The sequence below is a fragment of the Oryza glaberrima genome, chromosome 4 (genome assembly GCF_000147395.1).
Source record: "Oryza glaberrima chromosome 4, OglaRS2, whole genome shotgun sequence".
Taxonomy (NCBI): Eukaryota; Viridiplantae; Streptophyta; class Magnoliopsida; order Poales; family Poaceae; genus Oryza; species Oryza glaberrima.
Window position 1 is genome coordinate 12,738,076 of NC_068329.1, and position 25,142 is coordinate 12,763,217.

At 40.1% G+C, this 25,142-nt stretch overlaps 2 protein-coding genes across 7 annotated transcripts in view; both read right to left on the reverse strand.

The window, feature by feature from the left end:
• Positions 1–25,142, reverse strand: part of LOC127769733 (aspartic proteinase 39-like) — a 62,703-nt gene that overhangs the window by 16,676 nt on the left and 20,885 nt on the right. The window contains exon 10 of one of the 5 annotated variants that reach the window (XM_052295356.1): positions 21,873–22,260. The exons of the other annotated variants lie outside the window; for them this stretch is intronic. Within the exon in view, the coding sequence (XP_052151316.1) occupies positions 22,112–22,260 (149 nt within the window). The 3' untranslated portion in view covers positions 21,873–22,111. Of the gene's footprint in view, positions 1–21,872; positions 22,261–25,142 lie in introns of those variants that run through there. 5 annotated transcript variants of the gene reach the window in all.
• LOC127769734 (aspartic proteinase 36-like) lies at positions 1,997–11,191 on the reverse strand. 2 transcript variants are annotated; one of them, XR_008016837.1, is made up of 6 exons: positions 10,874–11,191; positions 10,662–10,791; positions 10,291–10,538; positions 8,310–8,624; positions 3,060–3,284; positions 1,997–2,192 (listed from the first exon to the last, which is right to left on the reverse strand). XR_008016837.1 is itself a non-coding variant. In XM_052295361.1 (4 exons), the coding sequence occupies exons 1-4, from the start codon at positions 11,110–11,112 to the stop codon at positions 8,465–8,467; spliced, it is 777 nt and encodes a 258-aa protein (XP_052151321.1). In that variant the 5' UTR covers positions 11,113–11,191; the 3' UTR covers positions 8,284–8,464. The 2 variants fall into 2 exon arrangements, 1 of the variants encoding a protein (XP_052151321.1); XM_052295361.1 differs by lacking the exons at positions 1,997–2,192; positions 3,060–3,284 and having other exon boundaries at positions 8,284–8,624.

Here is a 25,142-nt window from a genome sequence, read left to right on the forward strand (position 1 = left end):
GAAGTTGTAATTTTTGCCAGATTCCGTTAGACGGTTTGCGAGTTACGCATTAAGACAGTAATGGAACTGTTATAGGTTGTTTAATACCAATCGGTAAAAGTTTATATGTTCTAGGTTTCGATTTTAGTAAATATCCCTTGTAAATATCATTAGTTGAATATAGTGGTTTATTCGTAGTTTTGCTCCACAGGTGTGGAGAGATCCGATGTGGAGAGTATTATGTCGGGTTACCGTCAAGGTTAAAGGCAAGTGCATGACGAACTAATTGTGTGATTCTTGGATGTTTGCTCTACCTATTTATTTTCATTATATTTATGTGTGATATGGGATTGCATATGTTCAGATTGTTGTTCATGGTATTTAGATTTTAAGTTTATCTTATGTTTACAACGTTATTCTTGTTCCGATATTCCGGATTCAGGTTTTGGTTAAATAGTTCAAGTTCCATGCTTGCCATGGATGTGCAATATGGTTTCAATTTGGTTCTTTGTTTCCGGTTTCAATTATTCATGTTCCATGTGAGTCATGGATGTGCTATCTGGTTTTTACTCATGTTCCTGTGGGTAAGCGCTGATCACGCTTACTCGGCTTTGCCGGCAAATGCTAGGATGTATTCACAATTGTCCAGGATGGAAACTACTATTTCAATACATGTCTATCCGGGATGGAAACTACTATTTTCTTTGATTTGGTGTTTGAAAATGTGTTTCTTATCAAAGAAAGAAAACTTTCTGTTCATGCTCTATTGCCAGTGATGTGTATTTGTGTTTTCTAGTTCTATATTGTATTTGCTGAGTATTTCCGTACTCACTCTTGTGTTTATTTGGTTTTAGGTACATATTGAGATAAGCATGCATGGGCGGGAAGTAGCATCCTTATATACACATCTATCTGCACACTAACAAACTATATTACTTAGGTCCATAATGACACTTGAACTATATCCTGGTTTGGTCTTGTAATAATCTTTTAGACAACTATTAGTTTCTTTCCATAGGTTATATGGATGGATAGCACTATGGGAATAATGTTATTATTGGTTTAATCTATAACTTCCTGTTGTGGATGTCCATATTTACAGGGGAGACTCTGTCGAAATTCTTTATAAATTTAGGACTTAGTGGTTTTTTGTTGCGTAGTGTGTAGCATTCTAGGTAAGAAAATACCTGGGGTGTTACAATCGACTCCCAAAAGAAGTAGAAAAACATCTAAATAAACCCCTTCTGGCTACTGCACTATTGACATTGGTTTTGCTACTGTGGCAGATGAAATGGCAGCTGATGAGTCCTTTACTCAGCAAATCATGAGGATGAAAACAATTTCCACGACAAACCTCGCTGAGAATTCCTTAAGCTTCTCCGTCCTTTCTTCTATTCCCGTTTCAAATTCGTATAGAAGACCAAAAGTTAATTAAATTTTGTTCAACTCTAAAGTTTTTGTTATTTGGGCAACTTCGTCCCTTTAGAGTATTGTCTGTAACTTAAACTTTCCCTACCAAAGCTTCAGTTTGAGTAGACAACTTTCTTTATTACCAAAGCTTCAGTTTGAGTAGACAACTTTCTTTATTAGTTTATGACTTATGACCCAAGGGGAATTTAGATGGAGTCACCAGTTTTCCTCACATTCAACCGATGGAAAGGTTGGGTATCCAAACGAAGGATATATCAGGGACAAAACAAATAATTTGGAGTTATTTTTTTGAAATATTAAATTGGAGTTGAGGGATAAAGAAAATTTTAGAGGCATTGCAAATATCGAATTAAAACTCGATGTGCCCCCAATGAATCTTGTGAGATCTAGTCCATTGGCGTAGACAATGTCATGAGTTATTCTGCTACTTGTCAGTATAGCTAGATTCTGTGTTATAGAGTATACCTGTCAAGAAAATTAAAACACTCAAGATTATCAGTATCATGTAAGGTTATATCCGGATGCTTGGCAAATACCTGCAATTGGTTGAGAATTGTATGTAAACATAATGCAAATAATTCTACCGGTACAAAGGAATAGCAGCCTTTTGTCATACCGCAAGCATTAGTTTCTTATATACAATCTCCGGAAGGTACGCTAAGGTTGTACCACTATCAATAAATGTACCTTTCATTTCGGCCGTTTCAAAAATATTGGCTGGTAGCTGAAGGGTTGTGCCGCCAACATCGATCATCTTGAGGTTCACAAGGTAAAGTATCCAGCTATATATGTGATAGAATCATTAATAGATGTTAGCGTGTGTTTTGTGTGAGTGGACGCAAAAGTTTTAGTTGCCTTATTGACTTTAACTTTCACGAGATGTGTATATACATATGAGAAATATTCAAAAAGAAAGCTATACATGTTCCCTTAAATTTGTAAACGCATGCTTTGACGTCAGTTATTATTATACATATTTGAAATTGATACTATAGCATTAGGTCAGTGGAAACAAGAATATAACCAAACATAGCTATGTTGTTTATGGCCTTTGTGGTGTAACCACATGACCAGGTTAATTACACGCGCAAAGATATGTATGCTAAAAAAAAAAGGAAGAGAGGAAACTTAAAAACGAAGATAAAAGGCATATGTTCACTATACTACACACATTGATATTAGTTATCTGCATTCATCTTACTTGGAATGAAGATCCAACAGGGGCGATGGATAGCCAAGATCAAGTACTAATGTATAATTGCATATAAATAATTTTAAGAAAAAATGGTTAAGACTGTAGCGATTCCAGCCTAAGAGCACCCTTCAGTCCATGGCAAAGACTACAAAAATAAAATTTTACATAGCTCTGTGCATTGTAAACATGGGAACATAGCGCTTAAAAAATCACTCAAGAACATTAACGTACATATGATTTTCTTCACTAATTTTGTACCAGAAATATACCACTGTACACACTTCATGTTTTAGTGGATAAATTAATGTTAACCTAGTATTATCAACGTAAAAGGATTTGGAAAATTTATAAGATGCTAGAATCAAGGTAAAAATATCTATATTTAAAGCAGACCCAGATTACATTGTGAGCATAAAAGAAACAAAAATATGATAGAAGCACCAAGTTAACTCACCTATTCTGTACTAAAGGTGTTGTTTTTACTTTTGGTTCCACCACTTCCCCTATAGCAAAAATTCCACCTCCATTTCTGGAATCGAGGCAATGCGAAAATATTTTCTTTGTCTTCCCAGCGGCAGCTAATTGCGATAGCATTGTGTTATTTGCATTGGCAAACCCAATAATTCCATCAACTGCTAATTCCGGAGTGTTTAAACTTCCAGATTGTTGTAAACCACACCTACAGGGACAGGGGAGCCATTTATCCTTCCACTCCACAAAACTTTGGTTTATAAAATTCAAATTCGCTGCAGCACACCGTTATTCTGCAACATCATGCTCATTAATTGTAGGTTTTCGTGCTTACTTTGTGATGAAGATTGTTTACCAAGAGAAAAGTTGGATACCTTTCTTACCTGGAAAATGATGAGGACACAACTAGCTCGGATATAACCATGACTACCTTATATATTAATAAACCAAAGGTGCATATGTTCTATATTAGATTTACTTGTTATATATTTGAACAAACGTTGCTACACAATGAGTTTTGTGTGTTCTCGTTTGCAGAGTTACTTGCTTGGGTCAAGGAAAAGAAACCAAGCGTAAGGAATGCATGGATGACCAAAGAAGTTGATTGGGGACCAAACCAAGATCTGCACAGTCTACTTCTACCTCACCACATCACTTTTGGTCCATAGAAGACAAGACATAAAGTTCTACACGTTTTGGATTCGGATTCAGGCTTCCTGACAGCATCAACTTCAAACGGACCTAGCCGCTAATCTAGAAGGAATTTTGAGACCCATGAGTACTTGTTGCAAAGCATATGGAGTCTATTTTCAGTTGGTTTTGCTTAGATTATTCTGTGAAAAATAGTTTCGCCGCTAGATCAGTTTGTAAGACCCCAACTTGTGAGCTTAATCATTAATCTTCAATTTTGGTTATATTCTTCCTTGTTCTTGTTTGTGTTATTCGATTCGCAAACAGGGATTAACCTTCTTGGCAAGGTCAATCGCGTTTCGATACGGTTGATAACCAGAGGAGACGTGGTGCTGCATTGCAGGGCTCAGGAGCATGCTCGTTCAAGAAGCCGAATCGAATTATGTCGTGACTCCACCCAAATCGACTGTCTATCATAACCTTTCGGAAGATCGGGAACCCTGGTCCACATCAAGTGCTATCCAGAGCTTTTGGAGAAAATTCCATAGGCCACATATCAACTTCGTTTGAGCTGTTACTTTGTGGTGTGCCTATTTTCATGCTCCTGGATAAGAAAAAATAAAAGAAAAAAAAGGAAAAGTTGATTTACACTAGTGCACTGAGCTCACGATGTGCTCCATTGAGCTTTTCAGCCTTGCGTGGTCTTACCGTTTTTGCTGAAACTCACCAAAGTTTGCCTTGTCAGTCCTTCCTTTGTTGTTTACCAGTGTCATATTCATGTAGCCATCCTTGTTACCACTACTATTCTAGGACACGAGTAGACCAGCAACTAAGGGCAAATAACTTGGGATTTTTATTCAGCATTACTATCTATCACGGAATTGTGTACCACTCACATATTTTGGCCTTCCTAGCTACACATACTACTTCTGGACAAAACAGGTTCTTCACCCTTGCAATTGTTGGCTACCTCTTCTAGGTATCCTTTTGTTTTGCTGGTAAGAACCTTATAAGAGATTGGTGAGGTGCTCCTTGTTGCTGAGTTGTTGAGAGGCACCACTACACCTGCGTAGTAGATTATTAGGGGTAACCTTCACCATTTGTTGTTTTGGTGTTTAAATTGGCAGGTGATAACGATAAGTCTCCTCAGGGATTCAAGGAATGTGTCAGTCAAGAGGAAGTACATACGGTTCTAGAGAATGCGCGAAAAGAGATGAAGGAGACAGTCACCAAGACGGTCACCAAGGCCCTCATTGAACTCCACTTCGGGGGCGCCATAGAAGAGATGACCAAACACGTTGCTGCATTGGAGACGCGTCAGCCATCCAATGAAGAAGTGAGCGGCAGCAAATCCGGTGACCAGCCATCCAATTAAGAACAGGACACGGTGTATGATTCTAATGGCAATGTAGACAGCAAGCACGACTACGATGTCAACTTTGCACAAACATGACAGGTATGGGTGGCGCTCAAAATCAGCAACACCAACAAGGTACATTAATAAGGTGCCCGATGATCCTTATGCTAAGGTTATGTTTAAAATACCATCTTTTTGGGGTTATTATGATGCTGAGAAATACCTTGTTTGGGAGATGACAATAGAGGAGAAGTTCAGTGCCCATCTTGTGCCTGAGCAACATAGAGTTAGACAAGCTACTAGTGAGTTTAACGATTTTGCTATTATTTGGTGGACTGGGTTAGCTGCAAAGACAACTTTACCTACTACTTGAGAAGAACTTAAAGGTAGCTATGTGCGATGGATTTGTCCCACCATCTTATCATAGAGATTTAAGCAAGAAACTGATGCGTTTAGAACAAGGCGATAAATCTGTATAGGATTACTATGATGAGCTACAAAAGGGATTGATGCGATGTAGCATAGTGGAGGGAACCGATGATTTTATTTGTCGTTTTTACTCGGGATTAAAGCGCGAAATTCAGGACATAGTTGAATATAAGGAATTTAACACCGTCTACCAGTTGTTTCAGTTTGCTATGCTTGCAGAGAAGAAATTGCAGGGATGTGATCAAAGGTCAAGAACAAGGCGAGCACATACACGCCACGCGTGACGCCATCTTCGGGGCAGCCCAAGACCACCTCTTTCCGGGCACCCCCACCAACGAGCAAGCGACCAGTTGCGTCCAGAGTTTTTGCAGCGCCAAAACCACCTCCCCCACGACCTGTAGATTCAGATAAAGGTTCTTCATAGGTACCCGCCAAGAGTGCCTCATCTGTCGCTTTGACGGGATGCACGCCCAGCATTTAGTGCCACCGCTGCCATGGAGTTGGCCATGTGCAGAAGTATTGACCTAGTCAACAGGCATACGTTGCTATGGAAGATGGCTACATCAGCACCTTCGACGTTGAAGATGGTGAGGAGGAAGAGAAGAAAGATGAAGAGAAAAAAGAACTATCTATAGCACCATAGATGCTTGAAGAGTGTTCAATTGACCATGCACCTATAATTTATGATGATAATAAAGGTAAAGATAATGGTGCTACAACTACTCAAGGTATGCATAATTATGATGTACCAATTATGTCCACTACTTATGCTACGTTAGAGCAACCCATAGTGGAAACAATTGTTGAAATACCTTTGTCACAAAACAATTTGCTTGATGTTTCTTGTGATAAAGAAGAGTTGTGCGATGCTTCACTTATATCCATGCCACAACTAGTGAATGAACATGTTAATTTTATAGTAGAACCACCATGTGTTGAGTTTAAACATGCTATTCACATTGCTAGCAAGAATGAACAGCTTAAATTGCTATCTTCTTTAAATACTTGGGGATATATTCAATTCCATGATTTTTGTCCATTCAACTGTTTAGAGAAAAAAAATTATTTGCTAGATCTGAATTGCCATATCTATATGATGTGATTTTTCATATTATTAGCAATTATAATAGTAAAAGAGAATATAATGTGCATCAAGTATATATTTGTTCGAATTTGACTATCCCTCCTTTTCATCATGAGATGTATTGTCTAGAGAACCGCATGCGTATAAGTAATACTCTATCTAATTCCTCTAGTTGTTTAAATGAGTTACAGGTTGGTTTGCAAGAAGAGGAGTGTGTTTACACCCAAATTTTGCCACCTAGGATCAAATAGGAAAAAATGCCAAAGTTTGGAGCTCTGCCAGTTTCCTCCAGAGAGGGCCGGTCTGGCCGCCATATGTGGGTCGGTCAAGCCGCCGCCCTGCGGGCCGGTCAGACCAGCGGTATTTTGCTAGTCTGACCGGCAGAGTCCGAGTCAGACTCCATTTTCATTGGGTCTCGGGTTTCCTTGCTTGGGAAGGCATGTTTCGGGTTTCCATTGGTTTCTATCCTGAGTTGGACGTGGAGGAGGGCCTGTAGAGGGCAAGACCAACGTCTACTTAAGGGACAAGGCCGGTTCAATTGTAAAAAAATAACGTACAATCTACTTGAATCGCTTTTTCAGTATTCCTTTTACTTTTCAGCCATGTTTTCTAGTTTACCCTAGTTTAGTCCATCTTTGTCGATTTGTGCTGTAAATCGTCCGCCATCGCTACGAGAGTGCGATTAGCCCTTTGTAGGTTTGTCCCGTAAACCTTCCGTTTGCCCACGAGACGGGTAGTTATCCTCATATTGATCTAAATCGGTCTAGAGGCTGATTCTGATCTCTAAATCGGCTCCGTCAGCCGGTTTAGCTGTTTTTTTATAAAACCCATCTTGATTTGACCGTTTGGCTAGATCGGTGTGGTTGGCGACTCCATATCACCGCAACACATTTAGGTGTTGAGATCGTCTTTGTCTTCTTACCAAAAAAGTTGCCAATAGAGTGTTGTGGTTTTTCGACTACAAAGATTTTTGGATCCAACCATATGGCCATCAAGAGATGTTCCTCACCGAATGTTGTGATAGATAAAGATAAGTTCAATACGGTTCATGACAAGGTGAAACCGAGGACTGTTTCCAATAAAGAAGGAGAGGATAATGAGGACACAACTAGCTCGGATATAACCATGACTATCTTATATATTAATTAACCAATGGTGCATATGTTCTATATTAGAATTACTTGTTATATATTTGAACAGACGTTGCTACACAATGAGTTTTGTGTGTTTTCTTTTGCAGAGTTACTTGCTTGGGTGAAGGAAAAGAAACCCAGCGTAAAAAATGTATGGATGATCAATGAAGTTGATTGGGCACTAAACCAAGATCTTCTCTAAGTCTACTTCTACCTCACCACGTCACTTTTGGTCCATAGAAGATAAGAGATAAAATTCTATACGTTTTGGATTCGGATTCGGGTCTCCTAATAGTATCTACTTCAAACGGACCTAGCCGCCGATATAGAAGGAATTTAGGGGCACATGAGTACTTGTTGGAAAGCTTATGGAGCCTACTTTCAGATGGTTTTGATTCCATTTCAAAATTCCTACTGAGGTGTCAGGAATCTGCAAAATAAGCCACGTACCTCATTCAGTCCGAATTTGACTTGGGTTTTGGGCCTTGTAATTGTGTCGTGGGCTTAGCCCAACGGGGTGTGCATCCTAGGGCCACCATAGGACGTCCCTAATCATATTTATTTAGTAGCCGTCATCGTTTAGAGTAGGGTTTTGCTTACATTATTCTGTCAAGAACTGTTTCGCCGCTAGATCGGTTTGTAAGACCCCAACTCGTGAGCTTAATCATTCATCTGCAATATTGGTTGTATTCTTTCTTGTTCTTGTTTGTGTTCTTCGATTCACAAACAGGGATTAGCCTTCTCGGCAAGATCAATCACGTTTCGACACGATTGATAACCAGAGCAGATGTGGTGCTGCGATTGCGGGGCTCAAGAGCGTGCTCGTTCAAGAAGTCGGATTGAATTGTGTCACGACTCCGCCCAAATGGACTGTCTATCAGAACCTTTCGGAAGATCGGGATCCCTAGTCCACATCTGAAAACAATTCAATAGATAGAGTAACTATATATTAACAAAAATGCATTGCTATGGGAAAGTTCTGTTGCAGTGGTACAAATGTGTTGTAAAATCTAGAAATAATTGGTTAATATGTCTTCGTGAGAGAGGACATAATTTACACCATAGATCAATCACCAAAGGCTACAAAAAATTTGTTGATATTAATTCAATAGAAAAAAGAATTGGAACATGTATCCATCATTGGGGTTGATGCGGCTCATTGGAAAAGATAAAATTTGGACCCTAGATCTATTATTCATTACCTAGGAGTTGTTGAGGTGACCTGGCTTCAAACAACATTAGAGAGATAACTTGCACAAGAGATCAATCATCCAAAGACTTTAAATAATTGGGGGTGATGTGGCTTCATGAGATGATAAATGATTTACATCACAGGTCAATTATCTATGGACTTCAAATAATTGAATAATGTGGCTTCATGGGAGCAGAAATGATCAATCATCCAAAGGCTACAAATATTTTGGGTGATTTTGCTTCATTGTATAGTTATCCATTGATCAATTATCCAAGGGATATAATAATTAGGGCGATGTAGCTTTATGATAGAACAGGAAAGAGTATGAACTACACTTGTGCCACGTTTTTTCAACTACTTTGCTGGATTATAGCCACAGATTTGCTCAACACCTCTTCTATAACACTTATACTTATTGAACCACTTGTAATAAGCTACTACCTCCTTCCCTAAATGTTTGACGCCGTTGATTTTTTTAAACATGTTTGACCATTCGTCTTATTCAAAAACTTTTGTGAAATATGTAAAACTATATGTATACATAAAAGTATATTTAAGAATAAATCAAATGATAGGAAAAGAATTAATAATTACTTAAATTTTTTGAATAAGACGAATGGTCAAACATATTTAAAAAAGTCAACGGCGTCAAACATTTTGGGATGGAGGGAGTATGTGTTAAGTTTATTTTCTCAAAATATTTAAGTATATCCCTGTAATCACCTAGATAATCCACGAAAATAATCCAGACCATAATCCATTTCAAGTGGAGCCTTAGTGGGCCAACTTATATATAGTACTAGATGATACCTTGCGCGTTGTGGTGGACTATTCCTGTGTGTACCGCAGTTATAAAATTTCAATGTATAGACATGAGAAATCTATACCTATAAAAGCACCTCAGATATGAAAAATGAAATACTTCTTGTAGTGGATGTTTTATAGCATACTACACTAAGTGGTTATTGAATGTTGAGTTACCTCATAATGAATGAAAAATGATAATCGTCGATATTAAATGTCTATTGGATGGTTGTGATGACTCATGAAAATGATCCAATGGGTCTTGTTTTGTGGATGATGTACGGCTCAATGTCTATATCTATATATAGGATATATAGATATAGATTTTGGTCACTGTTTAAAAACCAAAAGAAGTCTGTCAAGGGTATAACTGTGTTTTAAATGATATTTTGGTCATTTTGTAAAAACTACAGACATAATTTCACGTTTTCCTGATGTGATGGCCAAAAAGAAAGAGTATTATTGCACGTAAGATGGCATATTGTTGAACTATTGTCTATCAATGGTATTTTACAATCGATCACTTCAGTTCTAATTCAACAAATTTCACATACAAAAATTTCTTCGATGGACACAACTCACCCGAATGTGAGGCTGGTGTTAGTTGACTGAGTCAGCCCATTCCCAGAGAGTTGATTATAGTGCACAAGATCAGTGACAAAGGCGCCTATTGTTGATCCACCATCAGCATAGGTCGTGATGAATGGACAAAGTAAGCTTGTGTTGCATTCTGGCTGCACATCCCTATCGGGCGAAGTGCAGAACATATCATCACATTTCACCACTTTTGAACTTACTGAGCTCCTAGGGTTATATAATGTCAGCTTTTTCTGCACACAAGAAGATGTACGACAAACCATATTATCATTCAGAATTTCACATCTATAATGTACAAAACCCTAAATGGCAAAAAGAATTTTTGCAAAGTACTGAAAAATAAACTCTAAACCTACCAATATATCGCTCTTGCGAGGGCATTGCTTGCAGGGAATGCAGTTAACCCAAAATGCACTGCTGCCAGTGTCCACCTGCACATAGTATTGCATGGCGGGTGTCCCAATCCTTATCTCTGTGTAGTATAGTCTGTGTCAAACTCTATCAGATCGTAATAAGCCAATCTACCAAGAAGAAACGGATAGAACCAAAGGAAGATTGAAGTATATACCTTGTGCTGGATGTGCTGATGCCACCAAGGCCACCAAGTGAGAAGTCTGCAGCCACAAGGCGACGAAGATGGCGGTTCCTATCGTGGGTTTGTAATGCACCTATGTCACTCCCCTTACACCCATCGCCCATGATAGAGAATTTGTGGCGCACCTGGAATACCCCAATGGCCACAGTACCACGAGTAGAGGATGCTACCAATAGGGCCGAAAGGATTGCTGATAGAAACAAAGGAGCCATCTCTTCAGCAAAGTATGTACCATCCTTTTCCTTTTTGTTTTTATGAAGCTTTAAACAGTAATTCTTGGTTCGTCATCTGGTCCTCATCCGTGGCAGTGGGCTGTTCTATGAGTTTTAATATGAAATGGGGTACGGGCATGGAGCCAAAAAATGCGGGGAGCCGTGAACAGGAAACATCTAAAAGTGGAAGAAGTCAGCAATTGTTCGCTGGGAGAGTCAGGGAATATAGGAAACTACGTGGTTTTTTCGGTTGAGAGTGGAATTGTGCATGGGGCTACGGGCATTATGCAGGCCATCCATTATGTTTGCAATTTTTGCACCTATTTTGAGAAAGGCTCCCATGTCTAAGCTTCTTATTTTTAATTATGGCTATGAAAATGCCATGCATGACTCTCTTTCTTTTTGGGAAAGAAACTGCTAATCTATGATAACTAAAGGGTAGTGATTGGCTGCCTAAACTAAAATCTAAAAGTATTACTGCGTAGTCTATGAAGTTAGAAAACTAATCCCAAAAAAACTATGATCCTGGCAATCTGACTACCTCAACTGCTAGTTGGAGAGTGGCTTGGCTACCTGGACTGCTCAATTCTGTTCAGACCATCAGCCTAGTTACCATAGACTTGATGAGAAAAACTAATTTTCTATATCACACCATGCCCCAAAAATTCACAAACCAGAATTCCAAGCAAAATGTGCATTAAACCACTATCTAGGAACAGCTAGGGTAGTTGAACTAAGCATGGCTAAGCAATTCCTAATCCAACATCTAGTCATGTTACATCCCAAGTTAACAAAGGGATAAGGTACAAAAATAATAGGGCTGAGAACAGTAGGTACAACATCCCATTTAGTAACATTATAAAACAATGCATAACTTAAAGGAAAACATAGAGCATTTGCAATATGGGATCAATATGTTCAAGTGACAAGCATGACTTGCCTTGCTCTGCGGCTAGAGGGACCTTGGCGACTATCTTGAAATACACCGGAGCATTGGGAGAGCTGGAATCTATGTGACATACAAGGCAAACAATACAAATAGGCTATAAGACTACTAAAACAGAGAACAAAACCATTTTTAATGAATTCTTCGCATTTTTCTTGATTTACTGAGACTTGAATGGGCTTAAATGGAGCACGAATGAATTTTTCCATGAAATTTAGAAGGCTATCTGTGTTTTTACTATAAACAAAAAAGGCCTTGATCAATTTATTGCGCAATAAAGGTCCTAGATGATGTCATCGGAGAGGGTGGTGCTGATAGGTGGGCCCCACATGTCAAAGGCTCACAGGTCATAGGCTCATGGTGAACCAAGTCCATGGAACCGGGGGATGGCAGCACCACATGGCGTCGACGTGGTGGCCATGTGGATGGCCTCGCGGGCGGCAGCCGAATGGCCCCGATCTACCGAGTGGTAGATCGGATGGCGATACACGGGCACCTGCTTGAGCCAGCCCGGCGGGCATGGCGCACGGCGGCGCTAGTGCGGAGCAGGCAGCGACAACCGGCGGCAAGGGGCGGCGTGCGACGGCACCGCAGCTAGCGGTGGCACCATGGCGACATGGAACCGCGATGCGACGGCAGCGCGCAAGCGGCTAGCGGCGGAGCGACAAAAAGAGAGGAGAGGAAGGGGAGGGCCTCACCGATCACGAACAAGGATGGCGAGTGACGAAGGGAGGTCGGCGAACGGCAGACGACGTCAGGAGAGACCTAGGGAACACAATGAGAGGGGTTAGAGGGAGATTAGAGGTCCGCGGCGAGCTAGGGTGCCGACCGAAGGCAGCGGCCATGGAGAGCTCACCGGCGCGAGGGGAGGAGTGGGCTCCGGCGACGAAATTTGACGGCGGAGGGGTGGACTATGTGGCCCTTGGGTTTGCGAACCCGACAGTGTCGACGGCATGGCCCGGCACGATAGCTAGCAGCGGTTAGCGGCGACCGGAGTGCAAGAAAAGCGGTGGTAAGTGGGTGAGATGGCGCTAGAGCAGAGGAAGGCATGAGAGCGATCAGCGGAAAAAGGAAAAAGGGAGAGGAGGAGGAGGGATCCATTTATATAGGGGCGGGAGGTCAGGAACGGCCGGGAGTGGCGCGGATTCACCGGCGAAGTGGGGGAGGTACGAGAGGAGAGAGAGGTGGGATTCAAAACTTGAATCCTAGCCGTCTCCAGCGCAGGCGTGGGCCGGAGAGGGTGTAGTGGGGTGCGGGGAGTGGGTGGCGTGCGCGGGGCGAGGCCATTGTGGTGCGGGGGAGGCAGGATGTGGCCCTGGAACAGCGGGAGCGGCGGTTGTGGGAGGCGGCGGCAGCATCCGAGGTTGTAGGAGGACCCGATAGATGGGCCCCACTTGTCGACAACCCCAGGAGACAGAAGAGGGGGCGCGTGGGCTGTTGGGCCTCGGCCTGAGGCCAGCCCAGTGAAGGGGCGCCGGAGGGAAATGGGCCGAAGGCCCAATAAGAAGTAAAAAGGGAGGAAAATGAAAAAGAAAAAGGGAAAAAGGAATTTCCAGGGATTCTTTAATGCTTGTGCTCGATTTAAATTGATTAGAATTATCTCCAAAGTTCTGAAAATTCCACTAAAAATCATGTTAGCCTATTTTGACATGTAGAACTCAAGAAAAATTCCACATGCCATTTTTGATTATTATTTGCATTTATTACTTTAGAGTTTCTCTCTTGCCATTAAACAATTAATTTTCTTACAACAATTTATTAAATTATTTTAGGCTTGGGAGAAGAACTTCAGGGTGTGACAATATCCTAACCTTATTGCAATCAGTTATCATTATTCGTAAAACAAACTAATATATGCAATAACAGTTTAAGTAATAATTGTTAGCGTGTAAATTTATTAACTACAATCTTGATAGATCTAACCTAACTCAGACAATATACACTGGTAGAGAAGTGGTTTGTAGTCCTGGTTTGCAACCCCAATTAGTCCTGGGTTGCATACCAGGACTACGAATCCTGGACTAAAGATCACTATCTTAAGTACCAGTTGAAATAATCAGGAGCAAAAAAGCATTAACACCAACTGGGACTAAAGATAGTAGTGCCACGTGAATGGAAACGCCACCGCCCTCCCCGCACGATGGCCGCGCCGGCCTCTGTCGCCTGCCACCGCCACGCACCGCCCTGCACACGCGACGGGCGTGCCGGCCACTGCCGCCTGCCACCGCCGAGCGCCGACCTCCGTGACGTAGAGGGAAAGCGGAAGGGGAGGAGGGAATCAGAGGAGGAGGAGGAGGAGGAGGAGGAGGAGAAGGAGATCTCGAGAAGGAGTGGAGGAGGAAAGGGGAAAAGGAGGAGCGGCGTGCGCGCAGGTGGTGCTCGTGTAGATAAAGGAAGAGGGAGAGAGAGCAAGAGATGCCTAAGATGTGGGAGAGAGATATTTAGTCCTGGTTGATCTTTAGTCCCAGTTGGTATCACCCAACCGGGAGTAAAGTTCGTTGACCGTGTGACATGGTCTGACAGTTATTGAACCAAGACTAAAAATGATCTTTCATCCCGGTTCCCAGTTGTTGTTACCAACCAGGATGAAAGATCAAAAAGTATCCCTGGGCTTTTGAACCGGGAGTAAAGATATTTTTTAGTCCTGGTTCCTATTCTAACTAGGGCTAATGTGGTTTTTTGCGTAACCAAGTAAAAATGGTTTCTCCATTAGTGATAAGATTGACAGTAAGAATGATAGTAACTTAACTGCTTATAACATATTATGTATACTAACCGATAAAGTAGATTAAAGTATGACAAACAGACACCTTATCGGCTGAAACTCCGACAACACTATGGCAAGTACTTATCAACTTGAGCAAATTTAACTAACAAATTATAACCTGAAAGATTGGACTTAACCAAGGCAGTTCAAGATTAATAATAAGTTTGATAGATTTAAGCTAGCTGATTAATTATTTTGATAGTGCTTGATATAAAAACCCTAACTCTGATAGTAAAACAATAAATGACAGACCCGTCACATCAGATAGGCAACACATGCAAAGACTGAATAAGTATATCTGACTTAACCAAGAAAGTACTAGTCGGACCAATACAAACGACGTTAATAGAACTTACCTTTTCACGAAGATCGAAACCTAACTAGGGTGGCGATGCATCAAAACCTAACTAGGGTGGCAATGCATCCAAAAAGTGATTTGATGCATCCAAAAAGTGATTATTGAACTGTTGTTATTTTACGAAGACCCTCAGAGTACATAGTTATACCAATAGGCTAAACTAAGTCCGACCCTATTACGATCGGATTGATTCAGGACTCTATCCTAAACAACGAAACTACTGATAATATCACCAACTCAGACACCACCCCGATCGGCTGGCATGTAACAAAAGGAACTAACCAAGTTTGATTCTAATACATCTTCATGGGCTAAAAACTCTATATATAAAAATAGAAAACAAAAAACCTTCCTTATTATGCAAGTAACTACAAAAACCTGGATAAACTTGCCAACCGAATCAACTAAAATCACGTCATGAATTTCATGTTTGACACGGTCTTGACTAACGGAAATTGCCAAATTTTGCCGTTAACAGGTGTATACATAGATCTATCACAACCGTAGCATAGAAAAGCATAAAAAACAAAAAAAAAGTTACACATGGTGCTTCTACAATTTTGCAAGCATAGATCCATCACAATTAAGGGCTATAAAAATATAAAACAAAATTCATAACAACAGAGGGAATGCATGGATCTAACCATTCTAGAAAAGTCAACCACAGATTTCAAGTTCAAAATCTCCACCCCCCCTATTATTTGCATGTTGTTGGAGAGAGAAACTTTGGGTGAACTGAATAGGGCTTGGAAAAGTAGATGGTTTTATTGGTAAATTATCCTAGGCGGATGACTTAAGGTGTCACCTGCGAATAAATGTCTTCGCATGCAGAGCTCTTAATTCATCCGCCTGGGATACTACACTATTTTCCAAAGCTCTTAATTCGTCTGCCAGGGATACTGCACTATTTTCCAAAGCGGACGTTGTAAGCCTCTGCCTATGAAGATATATCTTCGTAGGTGGCACCTTAGGAAATCCACATGAGAAGATGTATCTTCGTAGGCGGGCGGCCATCTCACCCCCGCCACCCCCCCCCCCCCCTATTGCAAGCGGATGTTTGGTGCCAAAAATCACACCCGCCTGCTTAATGAAAATCACCTTGTCTGTGAACATCGTTTTCCGTATGGTAATACTATCAATCTCTTCCAGTTTCTTAAGTTTTGCGTTTATGTCCAGTCTTGGTATTAACTTGTGATTCTTCGTTTTGCAGTAGTTTTGTTCAAGTTTAATCCATCCAAAATTTTTATAATATTTCATACATCGGATTTGGAAGGATTCGAGTATTTTTTTTTTCTTGATACATTATAATTTGGCTTAAGTTTGACATTTAGTTCACATTTACTGAAATTCTGAGATAGCTGGCTTTTGAGGGTGTTTTCCCTTAAACCATTTATTAGTTTGCAAACCCTTTGGTAGAGTTGTTTCTGGGTTAGTGTTTGATAAAAATTTGTATTAAAATTTATCGAATAAATATTTCAAATAACAAACATCAATGTGTATTAATAAAAAAATATTTTGGCACATGGAGCGAGATTGTATGATATCTGGGCCCAAAATTATCAATCTATAAACGTGTCCGAATATACCCAATAATTGGACTCGTTCTTTTCGAATAGAAAATGTTGGTGAAAACAGATTTTAAATTTGATGCACAGTTTAAAGTTTTCAGGCGTTCAAATAAGAGAGTTTGACTAGTATTAGTTGCTCGGTTGGAAACGATCGCGTGTATTACGCTGATTATCTCCAGCGAGAAGAAATTAAAAAAACAAATGCAGGGTCCACTGTCATTAGCAGTAATACGCGACTTTCTTTAGCAATCGGGTGGATATGCTCCTCCGTGCGTGTTATGCAGGTAATCAACGCGTGATTTCGCTGGCTTTGTGCTAGAATCTCGGAAGGGATTAGGCCAGGCTGCCATCGCCTCTGCCTTTTTAAAAGGCGCAGTAGACGGAGAGACGGAGACTCGAGAAAATACACAGCGACTAGAAAAACAGAGAGACTCGCTCCTGAGAAATCACAGCCAATCCATGCGCGCGCGCAGTGGAGATCAAACATCCCTTGTCGTCAAGCTGATCTCGCAGGCGGAGATGATCGTGTGCTAGAGTAAATTCCCTGTATGCACCTCTCAAAACTGACTCAATCCCTTTCATGCCCTCTAATTTTGACCAATCCCTTGTGTGTCCTCCAGATTTTGCTGTGATCACTCCTATGTCCCTAGCGTTAGTTCTCACAGCATTGACCAGTTAATGTACCTGGAAATATCCATTATACCTTTAAGAGTCACAATATGACCAAGCTTTTTAACCAAGGTTGTCATTACGCTAATTTTCTAATGATAATGGGGAAAGGCACACACTAAGCACATGTCACCACGGGAGGAACGACAGCGACAGCCGCGAAAGGACAGCATGTGCGTCCAGGGGAGATGAGAGATTGGAGATTATTTGGGGATTTTTCACTGTTGCTGGCTTGCTGGTTGCTACCTAGGGTTTCGTTGGGCATTTTGGTCTTTTTTAAATTACTGACAATGGCCCTGTTTGGAGAACTAACCAAGAGTTATTTTGAGAGCTATTTTTTAACACAAGGAAATAGCCCTCTAATAAAACAGCCCTAAGTTGTTTGGATTCAATGGTTTAAAACAGTCCTAAGTTATTTGGATTCAATGGTTATTTTGATAGCTATTTGGCCTTTAATGTACCTTCCCATGGAGAGAGATAGAGAGAAGACACTTTTTCAATGGGCTCCACCTGAAATAGCCCCAATTAGCACCCCTTGAGTGGGATAGTTTTTTTGGTGGGTTATTTCCAAATAGCCCTCAGCTCACCCTTTTGGATCTTTTTGGACTATTTGGGCTATTTGAGGGAGGGCTAAAAAATATCCCTTGGATCTAAACAGGGCGAATGTAATAGATGTATACATTAATAGATCTAACATATGTCTAACGGTAGGGACATGGGAGGGAACACAGTAAAATGTCGAGGGTACACAGGGGATTGGTCAAAACTGGAGGGCATGGAAGGGATTGAGTAAGTTTTGAGGTATATACAAGGAATTTATCATTGTGCTAGGTCTCCCTTCTAGAAATCGGATCAACTGGAGCGATCTAGAAATCGGATCTCCCTTCTTTCTCGAATGCAAACTTGGGTATGTCTAATCTGCAGATTGTACTATCCTTGTATTTTTCTAATCAAAATACGTGTTTTTAGGAAAATGCTGCGCGCCGGGCGCCCGATGGCAGAAGAAAAAATCAGGCACCCGAGCGCCCGCGCATTCAGCCGGTCCTCCTTCAAATAGTTTTAAAACGATTTTTCTCCTAAACTAATTATCCAATTTACGATCCGATCACACCGTTGTATTTGTTGCAATTAAATCTTTACAACAAGACCACACACGATTACGTTTCGACAAAAAAATATTTTAGCTTTTTTATTGATATTTTTTGAATGTTGCATAGGATCTCTTTTGATGTTTCAACCCGTACTTTTACGATGTTTCAGCTAGTGTATTCATGATGTTTTACTATGTACGGATCAAATGTTGCAGTGGATTTTGACATTATGGAATGCGCCATTGCAACAAAAAATCCACATATTTTGGAAACTCTCTATTAAGGGAATTTGGTTTATTTTTTGTTGCACCAAAAATGTTTCACCTAGTGTACTCACAATGTTTCACTATGTATAGATCTAATGTTGCATTGAACGAAACATTCCATTGCAACAAAAAAACCCACATATTTTGGAAACCCCTATTAAGGGAATTTGGTTTATTTTTTGTTCCACCGAAAAATGTTTCACCTAGTGTACTCACAATGTTTTACTATGTATAGATCTAATGTTGCAGTGAACTGAAACATTTTTTCGCTATTTGTTGAAACATTGTTTTTATATAAGGTGTAACAACACCCGATTTAAACGAGTGAAACATTTTCTATCTATTTAGTGAAACAATTCCGATATATCTGATGGAGTGTCGTGCACCATTTAAAAATAATTCAATTATAAGCTAATTTTTTTTCGTCGGAATATATCCATGTGTGTTCTTATTTTAAAGATTTAATTACAACGAATTTAATGGTGCAATCGGATCATGATTTGGATAAGTAATTTAAGAGAAAAATCAGTTTAAAATAGTTTTGCACGTAAGCGCCCGATTTAAATCTGCTCCTGTCGGGCGCCCGACGGAGAGTCACGTCCGTCTTTTTACGTTGCACATGCCGGGAGCGAGTCCACTGGCAGATCTGTATATATAGATCCCAATCATCACACGTAACTGCAATTTGGAGACTGAAGTGACTCACACGCGCCATTGCATGATCAACTCGACTCCTCGTTTTTCACCGCCCCCGCAACTCCTCTTTTTTCACCACCCCTGCTGCCCGTTGCCCGCAACAGGAGAGCGAAGCAAGTCCACGAGGCACCTCGACTCCGCGAGCGCCGCCCGCGCCTGCCTTCGCCCACGCCCACCGCTGCTCGCCGCCGCCGCCTGAGATAAGACGATGAGTTCGTTGTCCGCCATGCGCCCGCGTCGCGTGCCCACTTCTCTGACTCTCCCTCCGTCTCAGCGTCCTCGGCGGCCGGCGAGCCGGCGACCGCGCCCATTACTCCTCTCGTCGATCGTCATCATCAACAAATGAGTCATGCTGTCACGAGCGTCGAGCGATAGCGTCTCAGCCTCAACGGCCGAGCGACGACCGCCATCGACACTCGACCGTCGAGTCGTCGACCCCGCTTCTGACCATCGAATCAACGATCGGTGACTCGGCGCGGTGGATGGCATGGCATTGTGTATCGGAATCGGAGGCCGCTGGACGACTTCTGTTTTAGGTCTTCTACTTGTGTAGACTTTTCAATTTTCAGTTTTAAATTTTAATTCTTATGCGTTGTGAGATTAAATTGTACTACTATATTGTAGATTGCTAACTGTTGAGACATGAAGAAAGATGGAGATATTGCATCCATTTTTAAAAAATATACAACAAAGAAGAATACTTCTAAATTGTCTTCTTCCTCGATTGTGGTAAAGGAAACACACTGAAGAGCAAGACGTCAAGGTATATGTTTGATCTATTATATTATCTATACTTGTATGGTATTTATTAACATTGTTACATTTACGATATTTAGAAAAGATTTTTAAGTAGGACCACATATCCTAAATTCTAGAGGAGCGAGTCCCAAATTCCTGAAGATGAAACATCCTCCGTACAAAATAAGCAAGATGCAAGGAGAAGTGGAGATTAAAAATACATAATTGACTCTATGTCCGAGACCGATGAGACCAGACGATGCATTGGCTAAAGCTGACAAAGCTATGGCCACCACATTTTTCTATTATAGACAAAATTATGGCCGAGCGCTAGCAATGCCAGGTCGCTATATTATTTATACGTCCAAACAAACAGTAACAGATGCACCGTTGCTAGGCACCAACGAGGCAAAAGTCATCCCCTCATTCCGACACCTGTTTCATATACCGATGTAATAATAACGTATCGATCATGACCGGGTTTGGCAAAACAAAGCCACTCATTCTACATACACCATTAAATCCGCACCAACCTCAACCTTCGGCGAGCAAATAATTTGGAAGACCATGATCACAAGTGCAACTTAATCAGAGGTGTTCCATAGGCACTGGAACTTAGCGGACTGAACGTAATCTCCAGTCAGTGTACCTTTCTATTAAGTATCCTCGTGAAGGCAACATGAGAACTCCTGCAGGAGCCCTCCTATTTTTTTATACATTCATGTTCATCAATCGTGATTAATAAAATATACAGGGTTTCTCTATTTCCGTGTGTTCGTTATTTTGTTTTAATCAAACAATTTGTATTGTATATTTTGTCAAATTTTGAGATCGATCCAACGATTGGTTTCGAAAAAACACATATTTTTAAAGAAGTATTGACTTATTTTTAGACCGATGGTCAGACCATCCAGGTCTCAATCAAACCGACCCTAGAAGGTTGGATAGGCTGCTCGACGTGTGTTCTATTGGCTTTTGAGATTGGGTGTGTTTTAATCTATCAAAGTTTGATTATTATACTTATGCTCACATAATCTACCATGCATCTCGTTTTGTAGGCTTAGTTAATTGTATTCGAACCTACACAAATACTATGTTTAACCATTTCAATTCATGGATTTCCCGTGGAAGTGATGAAATGAAAGTAATTCCCATTCTGGTCGCATGGAGAGGCTAAGAAATTGTATTGTCGATGCATGTATAAATCCGTGAAGTATTAAATGTTTGTAGTAAGCGTAATTGTTGGATCCAATACTTGTTGGCACTAGGATATGATGCACGGTAAATGGAGTCATGTAATCACGACTTCACTAGCACAAATTTTGTGCTAGCCCCCTATACAATTCTACTGTTCATACTATATACTCCCCCCATTCTAAAATATAAGCATTTTTAGCATAGTAACAAGTCAAATATTTTTAACTTTGATTATTAATAGAAAAAAAATTAATCATATAAAATTGATGTTACTAGATTTATTATTAAACAAATTATCATCGTATGCAACTCTTTTTTTAAAACATTTTTCTTTTATAGATATTATTGGTTAAAGTAGCATATCGGAAACCATGTCAGAGTCTAAAAACGATTATATTTTGAAAGAGGGAGTATTTATCAGTGTATAGCATGTGTACACATAACCATTGGATAAATGAAATGGAGCTGTGGTGCATGCACACCTGGCGAGATACATCGAATGGACTCTAGCCAATCGACAAAACACACTAATGTTCAATCCCGTAGGAAAACTAGAACAGGAGAATTCCATATGAAAATTCATTATTGTTTCATATCAAGACAGATATAGTGGAATAATATCTTCTATGCAAATCAAATACAGATCTTATCAGGAAAGGAATTGGAATCATAATAATTGGGTGAAAATAGAGCGTACGTTGTGTTAGAAAAGTAGAAAGTTCGACACCTTTGTAACCAACAACATAACCAGGGGCATCGGCCATTGAATTCTCCATCCCGAAGAATGGTAACCTCCTTGAACAGTGTATATTGCTCCTGTCTTTTCGTCCTTAATTTTAATGCTAGAGGAACCTAGAAACGAAGAAACAAGTCAATTACACATAAATTAAATTAGTTAACAAGTCATTAGATATTATTTCCTCTATCCCATAATATAATATTTGTGCGCAATTTAAGATTTAATTTTTAAAAAACATTTAACTAACAATTAATATAACATGAATTGAATTTTATTTGCTGAAAATAATATCATTCGATTAACATTTGAATTTAGGTTATATTTCTGTTGGTATAATACAATATGAGAAAATATATGCTAAAAATTAATTTTGGAGACCGTACCGAGTTTGATTATACCTCATATTATATAAGCTAAAATATAGATAAATGACACACTAGTAAAGATTAGGAAAGAAATACGAGCCTACGTAAATGACGGCAAATGTATTATCCCCCTCCCGCTCAACTTTCCAGCCGTGCATGCCTTCACTCTTTTGTATGGCCACTAATCCTTATCTCCTGGGGATGGAGTGCGAACAGCGGACAGTAGTTGACGGACAGCAATGACAGCGGCGGCAGCGGTTCCAGTGACTACAGCTTTGGTGGTGGCATTGGTGATTGCGATGGCAGCAGCTAGTTACATGTGCTAATGCTGATGGATAATCACATTTTATGAAAGGACATGTCATGCTTTGTGTGACGAACAAGTGATTTAATTATGAGCAAATCACTGAAGATTAAATCAATTTCTTAGAGATAAGGAACAATCTATAGGAAAATTATAAAATATTAAATTTCCAAAACCTAGGAAATTAAAGCAGAATATAAGATGTGAATGGTTCAAATATAAAACCTAGTTAGGAACTTCCGATGTTCAAATTGGAAGTTCAGATTGTATTAGCACTATCAAACGGTGAGCTCTTTATGATCCCAAAAGTCAGAAGTTTCCACAAGTTCCAATCAGTACTTCCGGTTTTTCTTAATGTTATTAATTAAATGCTGTATTTCTGCACAAATTTCTTCTTCCAACCCATCAAGGAATTAGAACTAGGTGGAAGTGCACCTGCAATTTTTTTTTATCAGAGACAAGTTCTGATTTTGCCCTGCGATTTCTTCAAATTGCTATACAGGCCAACTGCTACCTGTGTCATCACTGAGCTCCAGTTCGCACCAATATACCCAAGAGATTTCTCATCTGAATATGATTATTGGAGCGTTGTTGGTCGTGCCTAAAATTTGGGAGAGGGTTTTGGTACCTGTTAGAGAGCTTTGTTTTTTATTTATACCAAAGAGTAAATCTCACTTAACCACGAATATTATTATGATCTAAGTTGTACAAAATCACACGATTTTTGTCATGTAGCACGTAACTTTAGATATTCTGGCCATAAAGTTTCACAAAACCACAGTATTGATCATTTTGACTTTGATCAACCACACTTTTAAGTTCTACAATCACATCTTAATTAACTTTATGAGTGTTTTATCCATTATATAAATGTTATATGCACGTAAGTAAAGCTTTTTTAAATATGAATATAGGAGTATACAAAATTGGGTTTTCTAAAATTTTAGAACTATAATTTATAATTTTTGAAGTTATATGTCATGTACTAAGATTCTTATGGTTTTGTGCAACTTGGACCATATATAATAGGAGGGGTTTTATGAAATTTAACTTTTGGGAACATGTTTATAGGACTCTTGGAGATGTAGTAGCTTTTCTTTCCCTAGTCTTATTGTATTCTGCGAACCTTATGTACGAAACAAAAATGTAACAGGCTGTGTGTAGTCGACCATCCTTAATCTAAAATCACACTTCTTTTTAGCAATTTTGGAAAATAATTTGATATATGTCGCACAGAAATTGACCTTTCAAAGCATAATTCGGATGGATGATCATGCACCGTACTGTACATGCATTGAGTTAATTGATCTCCATGAAACAGTATATTATATATATGTATTGCATTCTGTCGATCTTTGGATAAAGTCGTGGTGGTTGTTATCAATCGATCGGTTTATTAGATTTTACTATATGCCCCTTTAAATATGTTATAGTGCGCAGCCCGGCCAACCAACCGTGAGCCACCCAGGTCACATTGGGCCTGCTCCACCACAGGTCTAACCGGAGCCACAACTTTAAGTCCTAGGGCTACACAACCCAAAAGACTAGTCTGATGGGTGAGGACCGTCCCCACCTTATAAGTCGTGCTCCCCCATCATTAATTACCGATGTGGGATTAAACCCAACAATCTCCCCCGTCACACATCGGGCCCGACAATCTCCCCCGTCACATCAACCCATGCGACCTCGAAGACTTGTTACCTGGCCTCAGGCCCAACAATCTCCCTCGTCACATCAACCCATGTGACTCCGAAGACTTGTTACCTGGCCTCTCCACCATGTGACCAATGGAAATTGTGCCGGATTCCAAATATGGGCTCTGATACCACTTGTTAGAGTGCGCAACCCAGACCACCAACCGTGGGCCACCTAGGTCACACTGGGCCTGCTCCACCACAGACCCAATCGGAGTCACAACTTTAGGTCCTAGGCCCACACAACCCAAAAGACAAGTCTGATGGGTGAGGACCAACCCCACCTTAAGTCGTGCTCCCCATCATCAATTACCGATATGGGACTAAACCCAATAAAATACATTCCTACAGGATTTATAGAAAGAGAGAGAGGGAGAAAGTTAGTTGCTTTCGTTTATATATATATATATATATATATATATATATATATATATATATATATATATATATACTACAAAATACCCGTGTGTTGCAACGAGTGAAGTCTATTTTAATCATATTATTGTTATATGGTTTAGTTAAGATGAAATTCACTGTGCGAGTTCACTTGGATATATATGTTTTAGAAAATCATGAGCTGCAGTTAGGAGTCCGATTGTCTCAAGTTAGTATCTGATTCTTTATAAATAGAT